Source organism: Arvicanthis niloticus, chromosome 2, assembly GCF_011762505.2.
Source record: "Arvicanthis niloticus isolate mArvNil1 chromosome 2, mArvNil1.pat.X, whole genome shotgun sequence".
In the NCBI taxonomy this organism is placed as follows: domain Eukaryota; kingdom Metazoa; phylum Chordata; class Mammalia; order Rodentia; family Muridae; genus Arvicanthis; species Arvicanthis niloticus.
In genome coordinates, this window is record NC_047659.1 from 146,076,691 (window position 1) to 146,099,623 (window position 22,933).

Sequence of the window (22,933 nt, forward strand, 5' to 3'; positions counted from 1 at the left end):
CGAGGGTGGGGAGGTGGGAGTGGGGGGGTCGTAGGTGGAGGCACATCCTCATAGAAGCAGGAGGAAAGGGGATAGGGAATTCCTGGGCAGGGTGTGGGGGTGAAATGGGGTAAGGGGATAACATCTGAAATGTAAATAAAATAGAGGGGCGGGGGTGGAGGGGAGCTAAGCAGTGGTGTGCATCCTGACTGTGGATAGGTGACCAGCTGCTTCAAGCTCCAGCCATCTTGACTTGTACTTGATGGACTGCACCTTTGAATTGTGAGCCAGGATAAACCCTGTCTCCTTGAAATTACTTCTGTCAGTTTTAGCACAGCAACAGGAAACTATTACACAGCCTTCACTACATGCACTGGCACGTGCTCTGTTTGGGTGCTACTGTTAACAGCATGTTCCAAGTTTTCTAATCATTCATCCCTGGTGTGCAGGATTACATCTTGGCTGCAGGCCTCGAGTGTGGCATGGAGCTCACACACTGCCTCAGCCCAGCCAGCCCTCAATCATGTCACCTCACATTCTTCCTCTACAAATTGGTCTAGGTTTTCTTTCTCACTTCATCATGCCTGATGGGCATGCCATTGTCCTGAGACGGGATGCTGAGAGCAGAAGTCTTGTGTCCCCATCCTTATAGCTCAACAGGTCCTGGGATGGCTCCAGCCATGCTGCTGGGACCAAGTATCAAGTAGGCTCATGAACCCAACAGTGGAAGAGCCAAGGGGGGGAAACCAGCACTGCAGTATCATCTCACGTGGGCACAAGTGTGATTCTTCACTGTGGCTGTCCTGAAGGACTGGACACAGCAGGGAGAGCAAGAAAGTGAAAAAAGGAATTGACTTCACTCACAGAAAGTCCATACCCTCACATATGTAGCCAACTGCAGGCCAGGAAGCCTAGAAACAAATAGTGAGACCACAGGAAGATCACAAATCCACTGCCCTCCACAGTATCCAGCCTCCACCCTCAAACTTCAGGTCTCAGTCTCCACACTGCTCAGCTCTGTGTGTTGACTGTGCCCCCTCCCGAATGTGATGGTGGTGTTCCAACCCCATGACCTCAGACATGCCTGTGTTTGGAGATGGGGGTCTTTGCTAAGGCAATCAGGTAAACATGATGTGGCTTAGGTGTCCTTGACTGGTGTGCTGACAGAAAGAGAAGTCTCAGTACAGACACACAGCCAGGAGCTGAAAAGGGAGGCACAGAGGATGCTGTTCTGCATGCCCATGGATGGCCACAACAGAAAGCCTAGAAGCCAACATTTACTGCCTGGACCTCAGGCCATCCTGCCAAGGCATTTGTCCATGGCCCCTGGTCTGTGTGTCCATCTCTACAGCTGTTGATCAGGACATCAGGGATGGCAATGAAGCTTACAGAGGTATGTGCCTATCACAGACCCCTATGTCTGCCCCCAGACAGTCTACAAGATAAGGCCTGGAATGGGAAAAGCACAGCCCTGGTGTCCTCTGGGTGAGCAGAACAGAGGACTGGCCCCACCTCCAGCCCAGAAGGGGGTTGTGCTCCGTTAAGTCCTGTCGATTCAGAAGGACCAGAGAGACTCAAAAATAGAAAAAACAGGCATGACAAATACAGATAAATTTGTTTTTAATAAAGGAGTTAATTTTCTTTCAATCCTATATAAAACAATAGCAATTAAAAACTTCATTTCTGAAAGTAAAATATTTACATATTAACAAGTAACTGTGCAAAATTTACATGAAAAAATGGAAAGACGGGGATTTCCTAAAAGATAAAATGAAAGGTGTAACAGTTCTCGGGTGTCGTAAAAAATACTGATCAGCGTTCAGTTCACACGTGCGAATTGAAGTCTAACATGAGAATCCACACGGAGAAAGCCAAGTATTTACAGTCATAAAAGTACTATCAATAGACAATTTAATACAATAACCTCTGAAAATATAAAGAACCAATTAGTATATTTGTAATAAAAAAATAGGTACAAAGAAGGGGCTTTGCTCTGGACGCCTGTAAGGTTGGCCACAGCTTGCATACAGTCTCTTAGCAAAATAATTATAGTTTACATAGCCATTTTATGTTATGTGCCAAAAATTATGTACAATTCCTGACAAAACACAGCAACCATTTCCAACACTTGATCCACACTGACAAACAGTCTGTTGTTGATTCTTCTCAACTCTGATTTTATTTCATCTAAGTCTTCACTCTGAGCTAAAAACACAGTGCAAGTAAAATGTATTTATGCTGAAAAGGTTCTCATTTCCTTCCACTTTACAGCTTCCAACTGCAGCAAACAAATCGTATTTGTACAGGTGCTGCGCCCCGGCCTCCACGGCAGACCTGGGACCCTGCTTGGAGGTTGTGTTCCTGGGGAGTTTCATGTAGAAGGGAGGTAAGGGACAGGGTGGGGTGGGTGATAAATAGTCTAAAAAATCAGTTTGCTTCGCCAACTGACTGCTACAACATAAAACAAGAGATGAGGTCATCGGCTGTAGACATACACCTAGCGGGTGAGTCAGGGTGAGCGGAACCAAAACGCACACAGGATGAGCAACTGCTAATTATTTGCTAAGCGCTTCCCTCAGTCTTTAAATATGGCTTGTTTGGCAAGAAGGCCACTCAGCCGAGGATGAGCTCGGGTCAGCTGTCCTGTGAGAGCATCCACAGGCCTTTGTGTTCTCTCTGCTGCAGACAGTTTCTGCCGCACTGAAGAGCTGATTATAAACAGGAGTATAAAACTGCTCCATTGTAAAGAGGTGGCTGTTTGACAACATCCCATTTGCTTGGTACAAAAAGGCGTAATCTGCAAATATATAAAAACGTCCGCAAGCATCCCACCAGAAACGCCGGCTCATCCTGTTACTTAAGGAATGCTTTGTAGAGCAACAGTGAATGGCTTGTCTCACGCTCGTTTTCTAAACAAAATATGAGGTCCCTGAGGTTGACCCGCGTGATTCTTTGCCGTGTGAACTGTCTGGGGGTTCCCACGCCGGAGCCGCCTGGGACTGCTGTGCCTGGGCCTGAGCCCTGGGGAGGAGAAAGGAGAAGACATGTGCATTAGTGACCGTAGAACAGTTAGGAGGGAAAGGGAGATCTAAGTATCCTAAGGACCCTGGTTTTGAAGGAAACAGGCATGGCCAAGCCCCTTCCACAGTCCTGTTATTTAAGTCCCTAAGCAGGGGAGAGGCCCCAACTCCCCACTCTACAACACACTCAGGACACCCAGCCCCTCCAATGTCCCCATAGGCTTGGCCCTGAGTGGGAGAGAAGACAAAGCCAAGGCTCCCATCCAGAGGCTCTGAAGCACACAGCCCCTGCTCTCCATATCACACAGTGCAATACTGCCCAAGAGGCTTAGGTGAGGGGACAAAGACCACACTTGATGCCACACCTGGGATTGTGCCATCCCTCCTTGGCTGACAGAGGCACTAGGCCTGAACTCATGGGCGGGGTAGGCTGGTGATCAGCTGGAGGCCGACTGCTCAGCAGTCACACGACGGTGATCCACAGCCAAGGGAAGAGGCTCCCTGCTCCCCTGGCTGGGCCTTGCTGCAGACCCATCCCCTAGGCCACCAGCTATCCAGCGAGCCGAGCCCACTTCCTTCCTGCTGAGACAGGATGTACTAGGGCTGGCTTTTGGCCACTAAGCAGTGGCATCCAGCAGCTGATCTCATCACTACCTCCATCTGACCCCTGCTGGACTCACACCACAAGATTCCCACAGACAGCTCTCCTCTTCTCTCAGTAGAGAACCAGGTGTAGTAAACTGCTCGTGCATATTCAAGTACACATGCTGCAGTGACGTCCTGACTATGCCTCCATAGTCAAAGCTTAGGAAACTGGAAGTACCGCCTTCTACCTGTGAGGCCACAAGGACCCAGGTGCCAGTAGATGGCAGTACTGGCAGTCATAGGAAGCTGGCAGGCAGGCCGGCCAGGTACAAGTGGGCCTACATGGCCTGGCCACAGTTTCTTCATGCATATGACAGTCCAACTGAAGATAGGGTACTTTTCCTCAGATGCTGGGAGCCACCACTGTCCATCTACGGCCCTGGCCTCCACCATCACCTTGGTGCTTTTGGGTGGACAATCTCCTTGGATGTTGTTGGCAGCAACAGCCCTAAGTAGTGTTTCATCCTGAGATTAGTAGTACCTCTTAAAGGGCCACAGTGAGAATGTGCAGTTAGTAGGAACGAGGGAAGCTGTCAGTCTCCCAAAAGCCACCTCAGGCTGTGCTTGGACCAGCACACACATGAGCTTTCTTCAGGAGGGTCTTGGTGAACTGAGAAGGAGCAACAAGCCAGTTTCTGGGAAGAAGGCCTGTAGAGGAGGCTCTGCTGAGACGGCAGACTCCACAGGTTCTGGAGCCCTGGAGCAGGCTGAAGTCCAAACTGCCTCTCCATTTTCAGTAGTGAGCTTCACTCTTCTTGCACTTGCTAAACCTGCTCCGAATCACCGTGACTACAGGCCCAAAAGAGACACTCAGGCGATGACGGTATGATGCCCAGGCCCACTGAGGCCCTGCCTGGGCAGCAGGATGTGTGTGCGGCCAGTGTCTGTATTTCATGCCTCTACTTTAAGGTTCAACAACACCACCAGGGCTGGGATGGGTACATTATGGGTACAATCTCAGGTACAATATTTAAGAAGAGCTAAAAGTTAGAAATTGAGACACAGGATCAACCTAGCACACACACTATCTGACAATCAAGTACTGACGGTAATGAGGCCCAGACAGCTTCATGTAAGTACACAACCTGGGCCTCCAACACAGTGGGACAGCTGCCACTGCTCCGCCTGAGAGGTCAGCAGTCAGGTGAGAAGAGGACACAGATGTGCCCTCTTGTCCACTGTGTTCTGCAGGCCTGGCCTCGTGAGCAACAGGATGTGACTCGGGCTCTAACCAAGTGCAGGCGGAAGGCACGGCATGGACGCCGCACTCATTCAGGGGTTTGCCACAGCAACAAGAGCCTAACCCTGTGAATGCTCCTCAGAACTAGACTATGGCACCCAAGTATATCCAAACCCCTCATGAGCTAAGGGAGAACACACAGGTCATCCACCTGTGGCGTCTCAGAGCCCCTGGGAGTCCTCAGCTCATAGTCTAGGAAGGGTCATGGATATAGTGAATGTGTTCTTGGCTCCTGGGGTTGAAGCCTCTGCTCAGAGCCCGATACAGGGTCCACAGGAACAAGGCATTGCCAGCACCCACATAAAAGCTGAAACCTCAGTTTCAAAATGGGAACTACAGGTCAGAGGATGCTTTGAGTTATTTGAAGGGTGGGCATGGACACAGAGCAGACAGACACACACATTCTCATTCTCTCTCTCTCTCTCTCTCTCTCTCTCACACACACACACACACACACACACACACACACACACACTCACACGAGTATACATGAACACACATGGACACAGACACAAACACACATGGACATGGACACACACAGTGGTGATACCAGGAACATTCTCCCTAGTACACGAGTCTGGGACTCCTGGTTTGTGATGCGGTGGCTACCCACCTGGCCCCATCCAAGGCTATTGAAAGGACTAAAGGTGAGTCTATTTCTTGTCTATCTAGCTCTGTCTATTAAGACCAGCCTTCCAAACACGGGGACTGTGTAGTTAGTTCTATGTTCTCAGGGAAGCGCTGGGCTTCAGCTCCTCCCCAAGGTCACAGGGTCACAATGCTGCAGTTTGACTCTTCTCCACCAAGGAGTCCCACTTCAGGAGCAGGCTAGAGCTCTGCACCTCAGAACAGAGTGAGCATTCCTAGGAAAACCTCTAAGACCATGAATCTGCACCACTGTTTCATAGCCAGCCATTAGGTCAGAGTGCATTGGTAAAGCAGCCTACGTAGGACCAGACCTATCAATGGCTACCATCCTTACAGATGGGATCGCTGTCCTCACTTCTGTGAACTGCCCCACATGAGCCATGCTCACCTGCAAAACATATGAAGAACACTAATAAACGCTCAGACTTCTGTTAAGAAATGACATCAATTCTAAGAGGCTCAGCACAGGGCAGCTGGCCACCCCTCCAGTGCAAAAGTCTAATGAAACCCTGGGAGAAATTGCCCCCATGTAAAGCCAGGGGTGTTAGAAGAGAGGGCCCCACTCCTACAGCATGACCACACTCTCAACAAGGTTGCTCACAACTGGTGGAGACACTCAGCGGACTTGAGAATGGAAGGAACCTAGGACATGTACCCACGTGGTCCAACACAGGCAGTGAGGAAGGAGCCTCACAGGCTGTAATGGGTCCTCAGACGGCAGAACAGAACTTCACACAAGAAGAAATGAAAGGGAAGAAATGAGGGGGCTCAAGGTCTACAAAACAAGTCAGTAGACACCAGCAGGTCAATCACAGCAAGATGTGGTACAACCTAGATAGAGTTCCCAGTACTGCCAGGAGAGGGTGCCATCACCCCACGAGTAACAAAACATCCAGGTGCCACATTTGGAGGAAGAGTACAACCATAGATGATCCCCTGGCCAAGCAGGGGTGACCAAGGGCAGTGCTGTGCCTGTGAGCAATAGGCCCTGTGTGCTCAGAGCTCAGAAGCACGGCCCTTACAGAGAGGAGATATAAGAGGCCGGTGTGGACACAGAAAGGAGTGCTAGGCAAGTCCAGGAGGAAGGAAAAGCAGAAAAGAGAAGGAAAAAAGTGATGAGGGTCAGAAAGGCTGGCATGCAAAAAGCTCTGAACTTTGTAACTGTGTAAACCAAGGCTTGCAGCACAGCAAGGGCACCACAGCAGTGACAGTGACAACAGCTCCCAGGGATTAACTTACCAAGGCAAGGAAAGCATGGCACCTCTGCCTTTAACCAACCTGCAGGTCAGGAGAGCGATCAGCCACCACTGGATGGCAGCAGCAAGAGCAGAGCGGGGCTGGGTTGCTGGAGGCTGGCTTCATCTTCCCCCAAAATGCTTACGACACAGGTTCAATTAGCCTAGAGCTGAAAAGCAACATCTCCAGGAGGCCAGCCTCACAGGATCACAAGTGACAGGGGAGGCAGAAGGTGTGAAGAGAAGGTACCATTACATTACAGAGACCACCGTGAGACCAGGGACACTTAGAAGCTGTGCAAGGAAGAAAGTAACCACAAGAATACAGACAAACAATTCCTTAGCACAGCAGCCTTCACAAAGAAACCAGGAGTGCTGTGAGAGACCGTTACCCCAGCATTTGGGAGGTGAAAGACCAGCCATGCAGTCAAAGAACTGTAAAGAAACAGGGAGTACTGGCGCACACCTTTAATCCCAGCACTCTGGAGGCAGAGGCAGGCAAATACATCTCTGAGTTCAAGGCCAGCCTGGTCTACAGAGTGACTTCCAGGACAGCCAGGGCTACACAGAGAAAACCTGTCTCAAAAACTAAAACAACAAGAATAACAAAACTAAAAACGAATACAGGGCAGGTCACAGTGGCAGGCGCTGGTAATCCCCAAACCTGAGGGGGTGTGGTGAGTTTAAAGTCATGCTGTCACAAAGCAAGCTCAAGTCCAATATGGGCCGCAGGAGCTGCTGTCTTCAACAAAGTCACAAGCACAAGCAAAGAAACAGAGACATGAATGTGTATGCACACATGCACGTGCACTGCCTGTACACATGTGCGTGCAAGGCCACAAGTTAATGGCTACCTTATTTGTATAGTGAGAATTTTGGTTTATTTGAAAAAGACAGAAATATTATGGGAATGTTTTCATTGTAATCGCAGGTGTGGGCTGCTTTCTGACTGATCGCAGCAGCTGTAATTTGCCTCCTGCTCTAGCAAGGGCATGACTTTGCCAGTTATAGACGGCTTCTGCGGTTGTGGGACATTTAGAATTCTGGGGACTTTTCAGCAGGTATATAATGTTAGGGCCCTACCACTCAAGATTCGATTTGGACTATCCTAGGGCTGTCCCCCTTATCATTGCAGAATAGGTACCTGGTTACTCCAGGAGATTTAAATTCTATTTCAATGGCTTCTTCTCAACTTCACCAGTACAATCCTGATACATCTGACAGATTATGTCACTCGGCTAGAGGCACTGAAAAGGTGACTTGGAGCTATATAGTCAGGGTCAACTACTCAACTATTTCACTTTGGCATGAGAAGATAATCCTTTGAAACATTAACTAAACATTAAATAGATTCCCTTTTGTAAAAAAAAAAAAAAAAAAAAAAAACAATAATAATAATAATGATAACGTTAGGCCCCCAAGAGTTGGTTGTTGTTGGTGTGTTATTGGTTGCTGTTGACCCGTTGGTCAGTTTGTTCAGTAGTCATGTGTAAAGAACAAGAAGAAATTAGATATGAAGATCAAACTTGCCCTAAGGAACTTGACGCCCTGATCAGCAGAAAGTATTCTAACTATGTTACCCCTTTCCCCCTCTATCCTTCTATTTCTCTGACTGGGCTTTACGGGGTTGAAAGGGTAGAAAAAAGAACCCAGTAAGTAGCTAAAGACTGCCACATATTTGAGACAATGTCTCTCACTCGCTGACTCAGCTATACTGCCACTCAGAAAGCCCTGGATTCTGTCCTCCTGCCCAGGGCTGGGATTATGGTATACACTACAGCACCTGGGTTTTTGCCTCAACCTGGTGATGAGTTACAAGGACTTACATCTTACAATAATTCAGCAAGCCATAAAAACACCCAGCAGAAAAAGTTCACTAAAGTCCCTGTTGTCCTTCTCAGGGTATGCAGCTGCTACCCAAGGTTTTACTCAGTTTTTGGCCTCACTTCTGTGTGGGCTTTGCACACTTGAACAGCAGACCCAGTTGCTGCAGCTTTTTGGACAACACATTTACATAAAGATTCTGGCCGAGGTTTTCTTCTTATCCCACACTCAGACTTTTTACCTACCATTGAACTGAGAGAGATGTACCTGTCCTTTAAGGTATAGTCTCCACACAAGAGAACACTACACAGGGAGTCACTGCTGGCACTAGGGCTGCAGATGGGTCAACAGTCCTTGGCAGGGGCAGCACTGCCCTGCTGAAGTCACTACTCTGAGCTGACCCAGAGTCTGTGCACACCTCCACAGCAGGACTGATCAAGCAAAGCAGACAGCAGTTTCTATGGGGATAAAGGCAAAAGAGACTAAGAGGTCTGGTGACAACACAAGAGTTCAACTGAGATTTTAGCCAAACTTCCCAGGATAAAGGGTCATTCTCTATTAAGACTCATGTAAAAATAGCCAAAGCCACGCACAGACAGGGGTCCTGTGTTGTACTGGACTAGAAAAAAAAAAGTCCCATGTCTGCACAGAGCCATAGTAACAGAAAGAATAGCAAATGAGTCCAAAGCCACAGTGGACTGGAGCAGCTGCTAAATCATGAGTTCAGCCCGCATTCTTCAGAGGGAAACCACCCAGGAGCCTCATCACAGCGGTTCCAAGGTGCCCAGTACTCAGGTGACAGGCACGACTGAGGGAGAACAGTGAGGGGAAACTGAGGCTGGAGGCTTCAATACATATGTTCAATATGATAAGAGAGATCGAGCCATCATAAAGTGACAGACAGGGGAAGTCTGCCACTTACTAGATAGATGTTTCCAAAGAGCCTATAGACCATAACATATAGACTATAGACCAATGGTTCTATAACACATTCCTAATGCTGCAGCCCTTTAATACAGTTCCTCATGCTGTGGTGACCCCTAGCCATAAAATTACTTCACTGCTATTTCATAACTGTACTTTTGCTACTGTTATGAATCATAATGTAAACACTTGATATGCAGGATATCTGATATGCAACCCACAGGGGTCTTAACCACAGGTAGAGGAGACCACTACTCTGGACACTCTCACCTGAAGTTACGTTTGTAAATAGGAGCTGCACTGGAGCTCAACAGCCAACAGGAGCTGGCACAACGCCACCCTGGCTGAGGAACGTGACCCAGTCTGAAGGGCAGAGAGGAAAACAGTGATACAAATGAACACAGGCCACACCACAGCCCAGTGTGTGTGTGTGACTGGGGCCCAAGAGGAGGTGAGATGGGAACAGAATGTGCTGTAAATGTACTCGAAGGCACAAACCCACATGTGAGGCTAAGCAGCTCAGCAAATGGAAGAAGCAGGCTGACCCCCAGAGACTGCACCTAAGACACAGAGAACCTCATAAAGGAAGGCCTGAAGCATCAGAGGTCAGACCAGACCTGCTACACACAGAAGCAAGGACAGGAAAAGTGACAACACGCACCAGCACCCTAGAAAACCAGTGCAGAGAGTGCACAGGCAAGAATAAACATACCCAATTCAGGCATGGACACCAGCCCTGCCTGCCAAGCCACCGGACCAGTGATGCACAGACCCAACATCCTCAGCAGCAACAGCGGAGACCACTGAGCAGTAGACAGCAGGCCTGCTACTGCTCTTCCAAATGCAAATGAGAACTAATGGTTTAAAGCAAATGTAACCATTAGGGTAGCACATAAGACACTCAGGTGCTGGAGAGATGGCTCGTGGTCAAGAGCACTGAGTGCTCTTCCAGAGGTCCTGAGTTCAATTCCCAGCAACCACATGGTGGGTCACAGACATCTGTAATGGGATCCGATGACCTCTTCTGGTGTGTCTGAAGACAGCTACGATGTACTCACATACATACAATAAATAAATCAATCCTTTTTTTTTTTTGGTTTTTCGAGACAGGGTTTCTCTGTGTAGCCCTGGCTGTCCTGGCACTCCCTCTGTAGACCAGGCTAGCCTGGAACTCAGAAATCTGCCTGCCTCTGCCTCCCAAGTGCTGGGATTAAAGGTGTGCGCCACCACAGCCCGGCTTAAATAAATAAATCTTAAAAAAAAAAAAAAAAAAAAAAAAAAGACACTCAGACTTTTGGCCCAGGGAACAGGTGACTACTTTTCTGGGTCACACACCCTGCAGGTCAATCCTAAATTCCACCCCATGCTTTTCCAAGTCAGGCTGAACCTCAACAGAGCTGACCATATGAGCGTTTGTTTGAGCTCATGTTATACGCACAAAAAGGCGACTTGAAAATCAAGTGTCCAATGCAAGACCACGTCTCCACAGAAGGCCAGGAGCTCCCCTGGCTACTCAAGGAAGGCGCTTTCCCATACCCTCCAGACCTCTGCCTCATGTTCTGCTGTACCTCTGCTCCCGATCCGGGCCCAGCACAGTCCACTTTCCTCTTTTTCCTGGGCCCAATCGCTGCCAATGCAGTGAGGTTGGCATCTCGCTGTCGCATCTGAGCCAGCTCCTGCTGCTGCATCTTCATGTTGGGAAGGAAACAGAACCATCATTGCTTTGAGTTCTTACTGCAAATGCAGCAACAGCTACCAAGAACTGTCTCAAGTTTCCTAAGTTAGAACTTCTTTAAAGTTGAAGCTTTTAAAACTACAGACATATCTGTAACCAAAATAATTACAAAACTTTCTTAACAGAAGCTTACCTAAAAATGCTCAGAAGATTAGAAGAAGGGGTTTAGGAAGCCTAACCTCACAGAAAAGTGACAGGTACTCTCCAGCCAAATTCAGACAGCATAGAAAGAGCCTGTGCTGACTGGTCACCCAAGAGCATGAATTAGCAATGGGTGCCCACATTCAGAAACCCCAGGTTTCTTAACTCTTCTCTTTTCTGTGGGCACCAAGCATGAACATGAGCTGCAAGCGCAGTGAGGAGTCCAAACAGAAGCTCACCTCTTTTGCTTTCTGCTTCAACCTTAATTGCTCTGGGTCTTCTTGTCTGGATCGAGACTATTTTTGAAAGAAGGAGAAAAAGAAGAGTCACGTCTTCCATGACCATCACTGAACCCACAGCATCTAGCCAGGTGACAGAGTTCCTGCTAATTCTATAAATGTTTATACCCAAATGACAAACATTTAGGTAATGTGCCATGAAAAAAAAAATGTCTTCCCTATCATCCAGATGCAGTGAGAGAGTCTCAGGCAAATGGCTACCAGTTTGTCATATGCCTCTGACTCAGTGTAGACGGAGAAAGAAAGGCGGGACAGAGCTTCCAGACATCCTGGGCTCAGCGGCTCCTATTGCATAAAGAGCTTGACACTGGAATTAACATCTCTAGATGACTCTAATAATAAACAAAATTCCTACCTTAGCTCTGAATGCTCTAGACTGAAGGGCAATGTGAACCCACAGGGAAGGGAAGAGGTCAGAATCTTAAGAAAGCCCACACCATCAAGCATAGTGTTACACACCTTTAATCCCAACACTCAGAAGGCAGAGGCAGGAAGATCTCTGTAAATTCAAGGCCAGCCTAGTCTACACAGTGAGTTCCAGAACAGCCAGAGCTACATAATGAGATCTTATTTCAAAAACAAAATATTTTTTAAATTGGTTAACAAACTGAGAGAGCCGTATCTCTTCTATCAAATCTCCAGCTGGAGTGTGTCCTCCAGCACAGAGACATCCTACGCCACAGGAGCCAGCTTCTGCCACCTCTCCGGCACCTCTCCCAACCCTTCCTTCCTTCCAGGGAGATGAGCATGACAAGACAGTGTGCCTGCTGAGCAGCTTGAGGGGAGGATGGCAAGCTGAGCCCGCCCGAGCTGGAGACAGGGTTTAACTTGCCTTTGCTGCCCGCATCAAGATCTCCCTCTCCTGCTCATCTTTCCTCTGCTTTTCAATCTGATCCAGCTGTTCAAAGAATTTGAGCTGAGCCCGGACATCACTTGCTTGCTCATATCTGTCGTCGTCCTATCAAAAAGAAAAAAAAAGAAAAAAGAAAAAAGCAAAGTCAGTGAAAACACTGTCTACCATGGATTTGGAACTTCAACAAGCACGCGCGTGCCTCGCACAGCTGGACAGTGTGCACACAGCTCCATAGGGGTGGCAGCTGCTCACACCTCACCATTTGATACACTTTGGCCTTTTTAAGAGATATGTAAGTCCTTCTGTGTAGAAGCATTTCTTTGTTTTTGTTTTTTGTTTTTGAGACAGGGTTTCTCTGTGTAGCCCTGGCTGTTCTGGAACTCGATTTGTAGACCAGGCTGGGGTTGAACTCAAACAGATCCATCTCACTCTGCCTCCTGAGCACTAAGAATAAAGGTGTGCATCACCAAGTCCAACTTTAGAAGTGTTTTGAAGCTGACGAATCACTGTGAGCTGCTCTGAAGGCTCAGACACAGATTCCTTCATCTGTGTAACTGCTCAAGACATATTCTGGCTGAAAACCCACTTCATTCACACACAGAGACACATACCACACACACACTACACACACACACACACACACACACACACCACACACCACACACACACACACACACCACACACACACACACACTCTACACACACACACACACACACACACATTCTACACACATTCTACACACACACACACACACACACATTCTACACACATTCTACACACACACACACACACACACCCCACATGGCAAAGAGCCTGCAGTTGTAGCTCATGGCTCAAAATGGGCCAAGCTGCAGGAACTGGACACGTTAGATGGAATTAGAATACAAGACTCCATAATCTCCTAACCTCACAGCCCCGTCTTCCAAATCAGGATAACTGCAGAGCACCTCCCCAGACCAGATGCAAGAGCACCTGGGAGCACCTACAGGTAGTGTGTGGAGCTAGGAGTGAGCACTGGAACAACCAGAACAAGGCTTCCAGACAGCCCAGGTCAGGAGGTGAGAACACGAACATTCTCCCGAGGAAAACAGCCTCATTACCTTATAAGAGAAGTTTTTCTGCTGAGCCGTTTCAGATATTTTTTCTACAAGATTCTGCAGCCTTTGCTGTGTGGCATGAGACACGTAACTCACTACATCTGGATGCAGTTCCGTGATGCCGTGCTTTTTACCTGCAGGCCATGCAGAAAAAAAGCACTTTATGGTACTTACCCAGCTTCTCTCATGCACTAGTTACTGCTTTGTACAATCGAAGGCAGTCTAAGCAGGAAGCAGACGGCCACTGCCCACCTTCTACTACCTGCCAGCCAACAGTGGACCTCTGCCAGGTGAGCCCAGGACAAAGCAGTGGAGCTACTGCAGGAGGGTCATGGAGCACATCAGACAGAGGTCTAGGCACTCAGCATCCTCCCAGTGGCAGCATCTGGTGCAAACGTACCTATTTCCAGTATCCTCCTCTGCAAAGGTGCGGGGAGGAGGAAGGTGTCGTCTTTACAGGACCGGGTCAACGTCCCCACCAACTCAGAGTTTGTGGCCAATATTCTTGCACTTTCTTCAGACAGGTTCACTCCAGCCATCGACGCAACATCATTGATGTCATCATCATCCCTGCAAGATGAGAGGAACATTCTTGTGGCAGGAGGAAATCACCACTCACTAAGGTGGTTCCAATTCAGTGGCAGCTTGCAAGGGGCAGGGAACGGCAGAAGGACTGAGATGGAAGACGCTCCTACACTGGCCTTGTCCTGTTGTCTGACAGTGTCTTGCTACCTTGTTTGAAAATTAAAGTGTTCAAAGGAAGAAGTGTATGGGGTCACAGCTAAACTCTATGCCCACAGTCCATAGTATGTCCCAAGAAAACAAAACCGAGAACACCATCTGTTGCTTTGAAAATTCCATGTTACCTACAAACTCTTCAAGGAAAGAAAAAAATCCTTCCCTCAGTCACAGCTTTCAGAGGAGGTGGAGGAAAAGTGAGCACAAAACTCACACAGAGACACCACAGAGCACTACCAGCCTGTCCCAGACAGATGTGTGCTTCTGAAAATGGCCAACAGAAGAACCTGTCCACATGTGGCCACTATCCTAAGACCAACCTCTTCACTGGGGAGGTCTGCATCCAGCACCAGGCCCTCCAGTGTCCCTCACTGAACACTTTGCAGCCTGTCTTTAATACATACACCCTTGGCACAGACTCATAGGACGAAAGGAGAGTCCTCCTCGCAGTCTGACCCTTAGAGGTCTTCACTGAACCACACTGTCCTTCCCACCCTGCTACCTGCTACTGTGTGTACTCTGAGGGTGACAGCTCAGTGTTGACCAGGATGTCGGAGGCATCCTGAAGCTTGAACACACTTGGCCTTCCTACTGCTTACAAGTTCATCAGTAGTTCACTTCTACTCAGCCTTTTGGTCCTGCCCTGTTTGATTCAGTGCTGACCATCCAAATGATCATCCCAGCCTGGGCTATAGGAAGGAGTCCAGCCCAACGCAGGTCACTGCCTGAACCCTGTCCTGACATGATGAGGTGGCCACAGCTCACGCTGTCTTTTGCTTGTTCCTGCTCTAAGCACTCTCCCCTGAAAAGCAGCCCTGGCCTTATACTGGAAAGTGGCTTCTAGTAGGTAAGATATAAGTGCTGGGAATGAGTGCACCTAAGCTCTTCCAGCAAACCAAACAGGAGCCCTAGCTTCCACTTCAGTTCCTAAGCATCCTCCTCTGCCCAGCTGGGACTCAGGACTGCGGCAACTCTAGTTTACCCACATATCCTATCTCCAGCTCCCTCAGCACACTGGCCAGAGCATCGAGAAGCCTGTAGTACAGGCATTTCTGCCAGATATACACACCTAAGCTCTCTCCCGATCCACTCAGGTGACTTGTCCTGCTCTGTCTGGTTGCTCCTTACCCTACAGAGCCAATACAGCTCCCAACTCTATCCAGCCCCATTTAATAATTTTGGGGATAAAGAGTCTCCCTGAAATTCAAACAACTCCCATTTTTCAGTCACAGTGAAGGTCATAGTTTGGCCTCTGGTGCACGCACACAAGAATCTCAAGACACAGCAATGTCCAGGAAGGCTGTTCTGTTCATCAAGAGTCACAGTGAGCAGGGTGACGAGGGTCATCTGTGTTATAAATGGTAATCACCTTGGTGCACTCTGTTGGCACCAAGTCAGCTGACCTGTTCTCCATCCCTGCAGAGGGCATGAAACAAGCTGCTCCTCTGCATCCACGCCGGGAACCCACACTGACAGAGATAGACAGATAGATGTGTGGTCAGACCCAAGTGGAACAAACAATCATGACACTACCAGTGCCAAGAGACAATAGGGAAGTCAGCAGCCTGAGCCCCTCCTGTGCTCTCCCTAAAGCATACAGGGCTTCAGTCCTTACCGAAAGGAGCCTCCCCCTGGCTCCTTGAGCTTGTTTTTCTGTGCAGCGACTGCTTGTGCAGATACAGTAGAAAGGGCTTTGGTTCCAGGTAACACGGTGGGTTTCACCACAGGGACTGCAAAGTCAAAGACACAGTAGACACCAGAGGCTGTTACTGGAGGACTGACTCTGCTGGCTTTATAAGCCCAGGGAGAAACCGCCATCTCTTCACTCACCACAATGACACTCTCAAAACTCTACCATGCACACATATTTAAGTTACAGGGCTGGGCTGGTCAGTGATTAAGTGCTTGCACTGCTCTTTAGAAGACCCACTCTCGGCTCCCAGCACCCATGTCAGGCAGTTCACAACCCCTGCAACTACAGCTCCAGGGATCCAATGCTGTCTTCTGAACTCTGTAGGCACCTGTATGTGTATGTGCGCGCACACACACACACACACACACACACACACACACACGATCAGAATGCTGCGAATCAGAGACTGCAGCATGCTCAGCCCTAAATGGGACGCCTTTACCACATCTTCTCCCCTTGAGGCTCAATGATCGTCCCAGAAGGAGGAGGTGGAAAGACTCTCTAAGAGCCGAGAGATTGTGGAAGATGGCTGGGAAACTGTTTTCTAGATATGAAAGGCCCTTGCACATATAGACCCAAAGCAGCTATGGCTGCATATTCAACATCTGCTAAGACCAAGCCCATTAAAATGCCAGCATAGAAGGGGAAGGGAGAAATGGCTCAGTGATTAACAGCACTTCCTCTTCCAGAGGACCTAGGTTCAGTTCCTAGCAACCACATAATGGCTGACACCAGTTCCAGGGGATCCAACACCCTCTTCTGGCCTTCAAGGACACCTGGCACGCACATGGTATACAGACATACATGCAGGCAAAACACCCCCTCATAGGAAACAATAATAAAGTTGTTGTGGTATTTTGTTTATTGGTCTTGTTTTTAATTCTGGCATGGATATGAAGGGGCCCCTGGCTGTTTCTCCAAGGATGTACCGATGGACAGTCCTGTACCCACGCACATAACCTGCAGCACCAACAGACTCAAGGGGTTTGGTTTTATAAGTGCATAAAATTGGGAGGGAGATAGAGGGTCTGGAAAGAGTTGGAGGAGATGGGCAGGAGGGTGGATTTTATCAAAACATGTTGTATATATGTGTGAAATCTCAAATTAAAAAGATAAGAATACATGCTTACACATGAGGAGAAAGAAAAACAGTCTTAGGAAAACTCCAGTGCAAATCCAAGACAGTGCCACTGCTCATGGTAGAGCCCACCCTGTGGCCTATCTGCATCACTTCCTTACCAGCAGACTCTAAACAAGCGTTCTTAATGTGTCTTTACAACAGGTATGTGATATATGTGTGTGTGTGTGTCTCATATATACACGTGTTTGTTATATGTATATGTCCCATATATGTATATATGTGTGCCATATATGTGTATGTGTCATACATGTGTTATATGTGCCATATATACATGTGTATTATATGTATGTCATATCTGTGTATGTATATGTGTGACATATATGTGTGTTATACATATATATGTATATTTGTCATATATCTACACGTGTTATATGTATATGTGTGTGTCGTGTGTGTGTGTGTGTGTGTGTCGTGTGTGTGTGTGTGTGCGCGCGAGTGCGTGCACGTGCGCTATCACTAAGTAAAATCTCAAAAGATACAATAATTTACAAGGTTTAAAAATAAAAGTTTAAAAATGTAGGTAACCTTTAAACCCTAAGTTTTTTTTAAAGGTTTAGCTGCATCCTTCAAGCATCTACTCGCCTGTATTTTTTCAAACTTTTTTTGGGGGAGTGTGTGTGTGTGGGGTGATACAGGGTTTCTCTGTGTAGCCCTGGCTGTCCTGGAACTCACTCTGAGGACCAGGCTGCCATTGAGTGCTGGGACTGAAGGTGTACACCACCACTCCCAGCTCCCGCCAACTGTTGAAGTACAGGAATGACTCCTGAGAGGGTAACATTAGGCAGACATAAGCTATATATTGAATTTAAAGTCTCACCTAGGAGACTAAAGCAGGAATTATTTCTGGAGCCCAGGAGTTTAGGGCCAGGGTAACACAGTGAAGCTGCCTTGGAAAAAAAGAAGGGGGGGGGGGTGAGGAGGAATACTGTTATAATCTGAAGGCCTGAATCTGGTGGAGAAGAGCTGGTATAGAATTACACTTCAGGCCTTGAAGTGGGAAGAGTCTCAGAAGAGGCTGTGTCACATCATAGGCGGTATAATGGCACCCTAAAGAGAGAGAAGACCCTCCCTTCAAACCAAGAACAAAGCAGGTTTCTGGTTTTGGTAGGTTTTAAGAGGGTAGGGATAAAGTTTATACCACACAATCTAGACTAACTCTAAGAAAAACAGGGACACGGGGAGAGGAGGGAAGCCAGAGGAAGGGGGAGAACATGTAGACCACTGGCACAAGGTGTGAGAGGGTCTGAGAGCTGCAGGGGCCTGGCCTGCCTGCCCGGGGAGGGAGACAGGCAGCTAGAAGGTCTAGCTAGAAGTATCTAATAGATACTAACAGTGTAATGTATATAATTCAGGGAATTTAAAAACCACATTGACAAAGGTAATGGCCTGCACAAACCTCATAAATGAAGTCACTGAGCGATGTGTGTAAATTAATTTTATCACAATGATTAAATGAAATCAAGTACCAGTCCCACAACTGGCCATTTCCGGGACTAGCCAGTCCTGGGTGGCAGCAGCCGGGGCCTCACCTGGCTGCAGCTGGTTCAGTTGGATCTGCTGTGGTGTGGTGAGCATGATCCGGTTGTGAGGCTGCCGCAATGCGACCATGGGTGTCTGCGTCAAGGTCACCTGCGGGGGCCGGATCAAGGCTCCAGGCTTCGGGGGCTGCTGGATCACCTGGGGCACAGCCAGCAGAGTGCATGAGCACACACACACATCCTAGGGCCACCACACTGACCCATGAGGCCAGCTATCTGCTTCATTGGCGCTACCCCAACCTTGCCCTGCCACAAGCTTCAGGAAGTCTAGATGTATACCTCATTCCAGATCTAAAAGCCTGACCCAACAAGTCTCCAACAAGCCTCTGCACACAGCTTCAAAGATTTAGACAAAGACAGAATTGTACCACATCAGGCCACAGTGCAGCAGGGCAAGTACACGGAGCACATGACACTGAAGACTTGCACTGGAACCCACACATATCCTAGAAGGCAGCAGCAAAGCAAAACTTGCTAAGCTCAGGCCCCACAAGGAACATGGGTTTCTCCCAACCTGTGAGCAGACTGAGACATTTGCCTGATGGCCATATGCAAATAACTTATTTCTATTCTCAGTTTTCTATAGGGTCAGATTACTTTTCTGCTAGAGTGAAGATAGATCTCCAAGTCCTACCCTAAATTTGGTTCTCTGTCCCAACACAGCCTGTCCCCTCATCACTTTGAAGCACACTTAGTCCAAGGGTGGTTGGTCTATACTTCAGGGCCTGTTCAGCTCTGCTGTCCTGCACACTACTCTAGGCCTACAACAGGCTCCAAGAGCCCACAGCACTGGATGTGTTCTGGGTCTGACCCACAGGAAGGCCCCTGATGGCCCAACCATAAATCTCTGGGCTAAGAGCTTTCCTGTAAGAACTGTAGTTTTTTATAAAGGAGCCTTTTTGTGTGGCTGGTAGTGTAACACAGTATCGCAGTGTCTGCAGGATTCTGAAACCCTTCTAGGATTTGAACCCCAAGTTTGCTTAAAAAAAAAAAAAAAAAAAAAAAAAAAAGGTGGCTGTGCTTTTGTTGAGCACCACATGTAACAGGACACTTACAAAGGACAGAAGCTGAGGCCTGCACCAGGACTGCTTTTGTAACAGAACATGGTGCTCACACCACAGGAATGGGCAAGCCCACAGCAACTAAGGCTAGGGTTTTCCACTGAGAAGCCACTAAATGAAGATACAGAAAAGTGGCTCACTTCCATGGGGTCTGAGATCTTCTGGCCTCAGGCCCAGGTTTGTACACAGTTGACCCATCTGCCTCAGCTGCACACACGGGCATAAGAGGGGATCAGGGCAGCACACAGAAAAGGAAGGTGTCTGAACACACCATGTTCATGTGTGTGAAAAGAAACACCACTGTTCTAGCATAATTCCTCACACCGATTAAACAGCCTGACAGAAGTAATTGATGGAGGAGGTTTATATTAAACAGCCTGACAGAAGCAATTGATGGAGGAGGGTTGTTTGGCTTACAATTCCTGGTCGCAGTCTATCCCTGCAGGGAAGTCAGGCAACCAGAGACCAGTCACACCACATCCACAGCCAAAAGAGACACATGCAGCCGCGTTGCCTGCCTGTGCCCTTGCCCTTCTGTGCAGCAGCTTTCTGAGCTGCTACAGTTCCGGGCCCAGGAGACAATGCCACCAACACTCAGGGCAGGTTTTCCTACATCAGTCAAAAATCAAGACAATCCCCCACAGACATACCTACATGCCATTCTGATCTAGATAATTTCTCATTAAGACCGCACTTTCCAGATGATTCTACATTATTCCAAATTGACAGTTAAAACCAACACAATGGAAATGGTTCTGCACACAATCCAGCACTCAAGGCCACAACTGACAGAAGAACCAGGACCAGAGGTGAGACTCTCACAAAGAGAGCATGCTCTTCCACAGAATGGCCTTCTGGGTAAATTAGAGTGCTGACTACTAACAGCACAGTTCCCTACTGAAACCATGTGAAAGCAAAGGACACAGGAATGCCTGCCCACACAGAATGCTCTTCTCCTCACTACCAACAGAGTAAAGACAAAAGCAAGCTCTAACAGGGCAGCCAGCACCCGAGGAGTCTGGCCTCCTTAACACCCACCCTACACACAGCACTGCACTGCCTGCATTTACAACAATTCCAATTGACTGTCATTCACCGTCACCCAGACCTGGGAATTCAACCTAAGACCTCATAAATGCTCTACAGCACCGCCCTATACAGCACCGCCCTATACAGCACCGCCCTATATACAGCACCGTCCTATATACAGTACCGTCCTATATACAGCACTGTCCTATACAGCACCGTCCTATATACAGCACCGTCCTATCCCTTTTGACATCTGCCTTTTATGTGTGGTGAGGCTATGCTGTTCGCGGCAGGTGTACATACACTCTGAATGCCTCTCACAGTGAAGAGTCATCCTGCCTCAGTGAAGGAATGTCAACCAGACAAAGGCGGATCCACTGCCTCAGCCCTCAGCTTTCCCTGAGCTCTATAGCCATCAGCCAGCTCTATCCCAGGAAGGCAAATGCCTGACTGACCCATCTCCTTCCCGTTCCCAAAGGTCTGAACATTCAGGCATCACGCAAAGTCCAGAGTGTCCTCCTAAGAGGCCCATTAAACACTGTGTTCCTGTACAGGAAACCCCAACAACAGGTCAAGGGCCTGCCAGTAACTGAGCCAAGAAGTTCACTTCATTCTATGAAAAACACAAAGCCATGGGCCTCGACCTCCAGCTCACACTTTCATTACTTAAAAGAGCAACCATACGGCTTTCCAGCAGGAGCTTCCTTGCCTGCACTTTCCAGAAAGGGGCTCCGAGCCAGGGCTGGTGAGTTAAGTGGCATGGCGGCTGGCAAGAGCACCATGCCAGGCTCGCGCCTTCATACCAGTGGTGTGGGCGGTGCCTGCTTGCCAACGCCAACCTGTGTGGGCTGCGTGAGGCTGATGACCGGGGGCTGGAGGGCGCTGGTCACCGAGGCAGCCGTCTTCCCAGCTGTGCGCTGCACTGAGCTGCTCAGCACCACAGCCGTCAATGCAGTCGTGGCCTGCGAGGCAGGCGGCTGCTGCTGCTGGCTCTGCTGGATGAAGGCCGCGGAGTCTGGGGTCAGCTGTCTCAAGGCAGGTAAGCTCCTCTGAGGACAGACAGACATGTAGTGTCAGACACAACTGGAACATTACTGCTTATAGTATCTTAAAAATTTAGAAGCATAATCCTTCAGAAAAGCCTCGTGGCTAATATCACTTCATCTAGATGTAAAGACATACATCTACAGTGTCACTAACCTGTCACTCAACTCCAAGTACACTCACTGACCAGGACTTTCTTGGTGAGAACTGGCTATAATACACTTCAGAAAAAAATACATCTCCAAAAGGCACCAATGTCAGGGTCCCAGGCTTATGCTGGAAGCAAGTCCCCCCCCCCCCCCAGCACTGGCCACACACAAGTGTGCTGGAGCTGTCATGAATCTGGGAACTCAGCTGCAAGAAAGCCAGCTCTGTCCCAGCCACGCCAGGTGGAATCTCAATGCCCACTCCTGACTGGACCACATGGCTTCAGCACAAGCTGTCAATCACCTTCAGGAAAGGCACAAGGTAAGGCTGAGGTGAAGAGTTCAGTTCTCGATATAACCTGCTAGTGAAATCTTCTGCTTCAATTTTCCCATCCTGAAAAACAAAGCAAACCGACACTGCAGTGGCGCATTCCCACACAGCGTCAAGGCACACCACAGAGGCTCACACTGGTCTGGCCCTTCTGACAGATGCAGAGCCCTGGGTACACATGTCTTCTGCCCCTCGGACCCTGAGCAGCAGCTGGTGAGCATGTCTCTAGCTGGCTAGTTACTGGTCCAGGTTAATACCCTCCCACAGGCTTTCTTCTCAGTCAAGTGTTTTCACTTGGGTCCCACCCAGGCACCTACATGCGTGTGTTACAGAGTAACAAGAGCAACTCGAGCCCAGTCAGGAGCAGGGCACCTGTCGGGAAAGACCAGCACCCATAGTTGGGCCTACACAACACCAAAGGGGAAGCATAAGAGTCTACAAGTAAGGCACCCAGTTGTCTCAGACACCTGAGGACTTGTGAAAAAGACTAGAGAAAGCTGTAAGATGGGCGAGAACTTGACACCTGAAGTGGGGCAGAGGCCTAGCCATGCTGCCAGGAAGAGGGGCACCC

General features: G+C 48.6%; 1 protein-coding gene across 1 annotated transcript in view; it reads right to left on the reverse strand.

Moving 5' to 3' along the window:
• Positions 1 to 1,582: 1,582 nt before the first annotated feature.
• Positions 1,583 to 22,933, reverse strand: part of Taf4 (TATA-box binding protein associated factor 4) — a 66,666-nt gene continuing 45,315 nt past the window's right edge. The window contains exons 6-15 of the mRNA XM_034496146.2: positions 22,336 to 22,425; positions 21,645 to 21,890; positions 18,743 to 18,890; positions 15,995 to 16,109; positions 14,042 to 14,211; positions 13,645 to 13,775; positions 12,523 to 12,648; positions 11,631 to 11,687; positions 11,084 to 11,203; positions 1,583 to 3,000 (exon numbers count right to left, since the gene is read on the reverse strand). Of these exons, the coding sequence (XP_034352037.1) occupies positions 2,833 to 3,000; positions 11,084 to 11,203; positions 11,631 to 11,687; positions 12,523 to 12,648; positions 13,645 to 13,775; positions 14,042 to 14,211; positions 15,995 to 16,109; positions 18,743 to 18,890; positions 21,645 to 21,890; positions 22,336 to 22,425 (1,371 nt within the window). The 3' untranslated portion in view covers positions 1,583 to 2,832. The remainder of the gene's footprint in view (positions 3,001 to 11,083; positions 11,204 to 11,630; positions 11,688 to 12,522; positions 12,649 to 13,644; positions 13,776 to 14,041; positions 14,212 to 15,994; positions 16,110 to 18,742; positions 18,891 to 21,644; positions 21,891 to 22,335; positions 22,426 to 22,933) is intronic.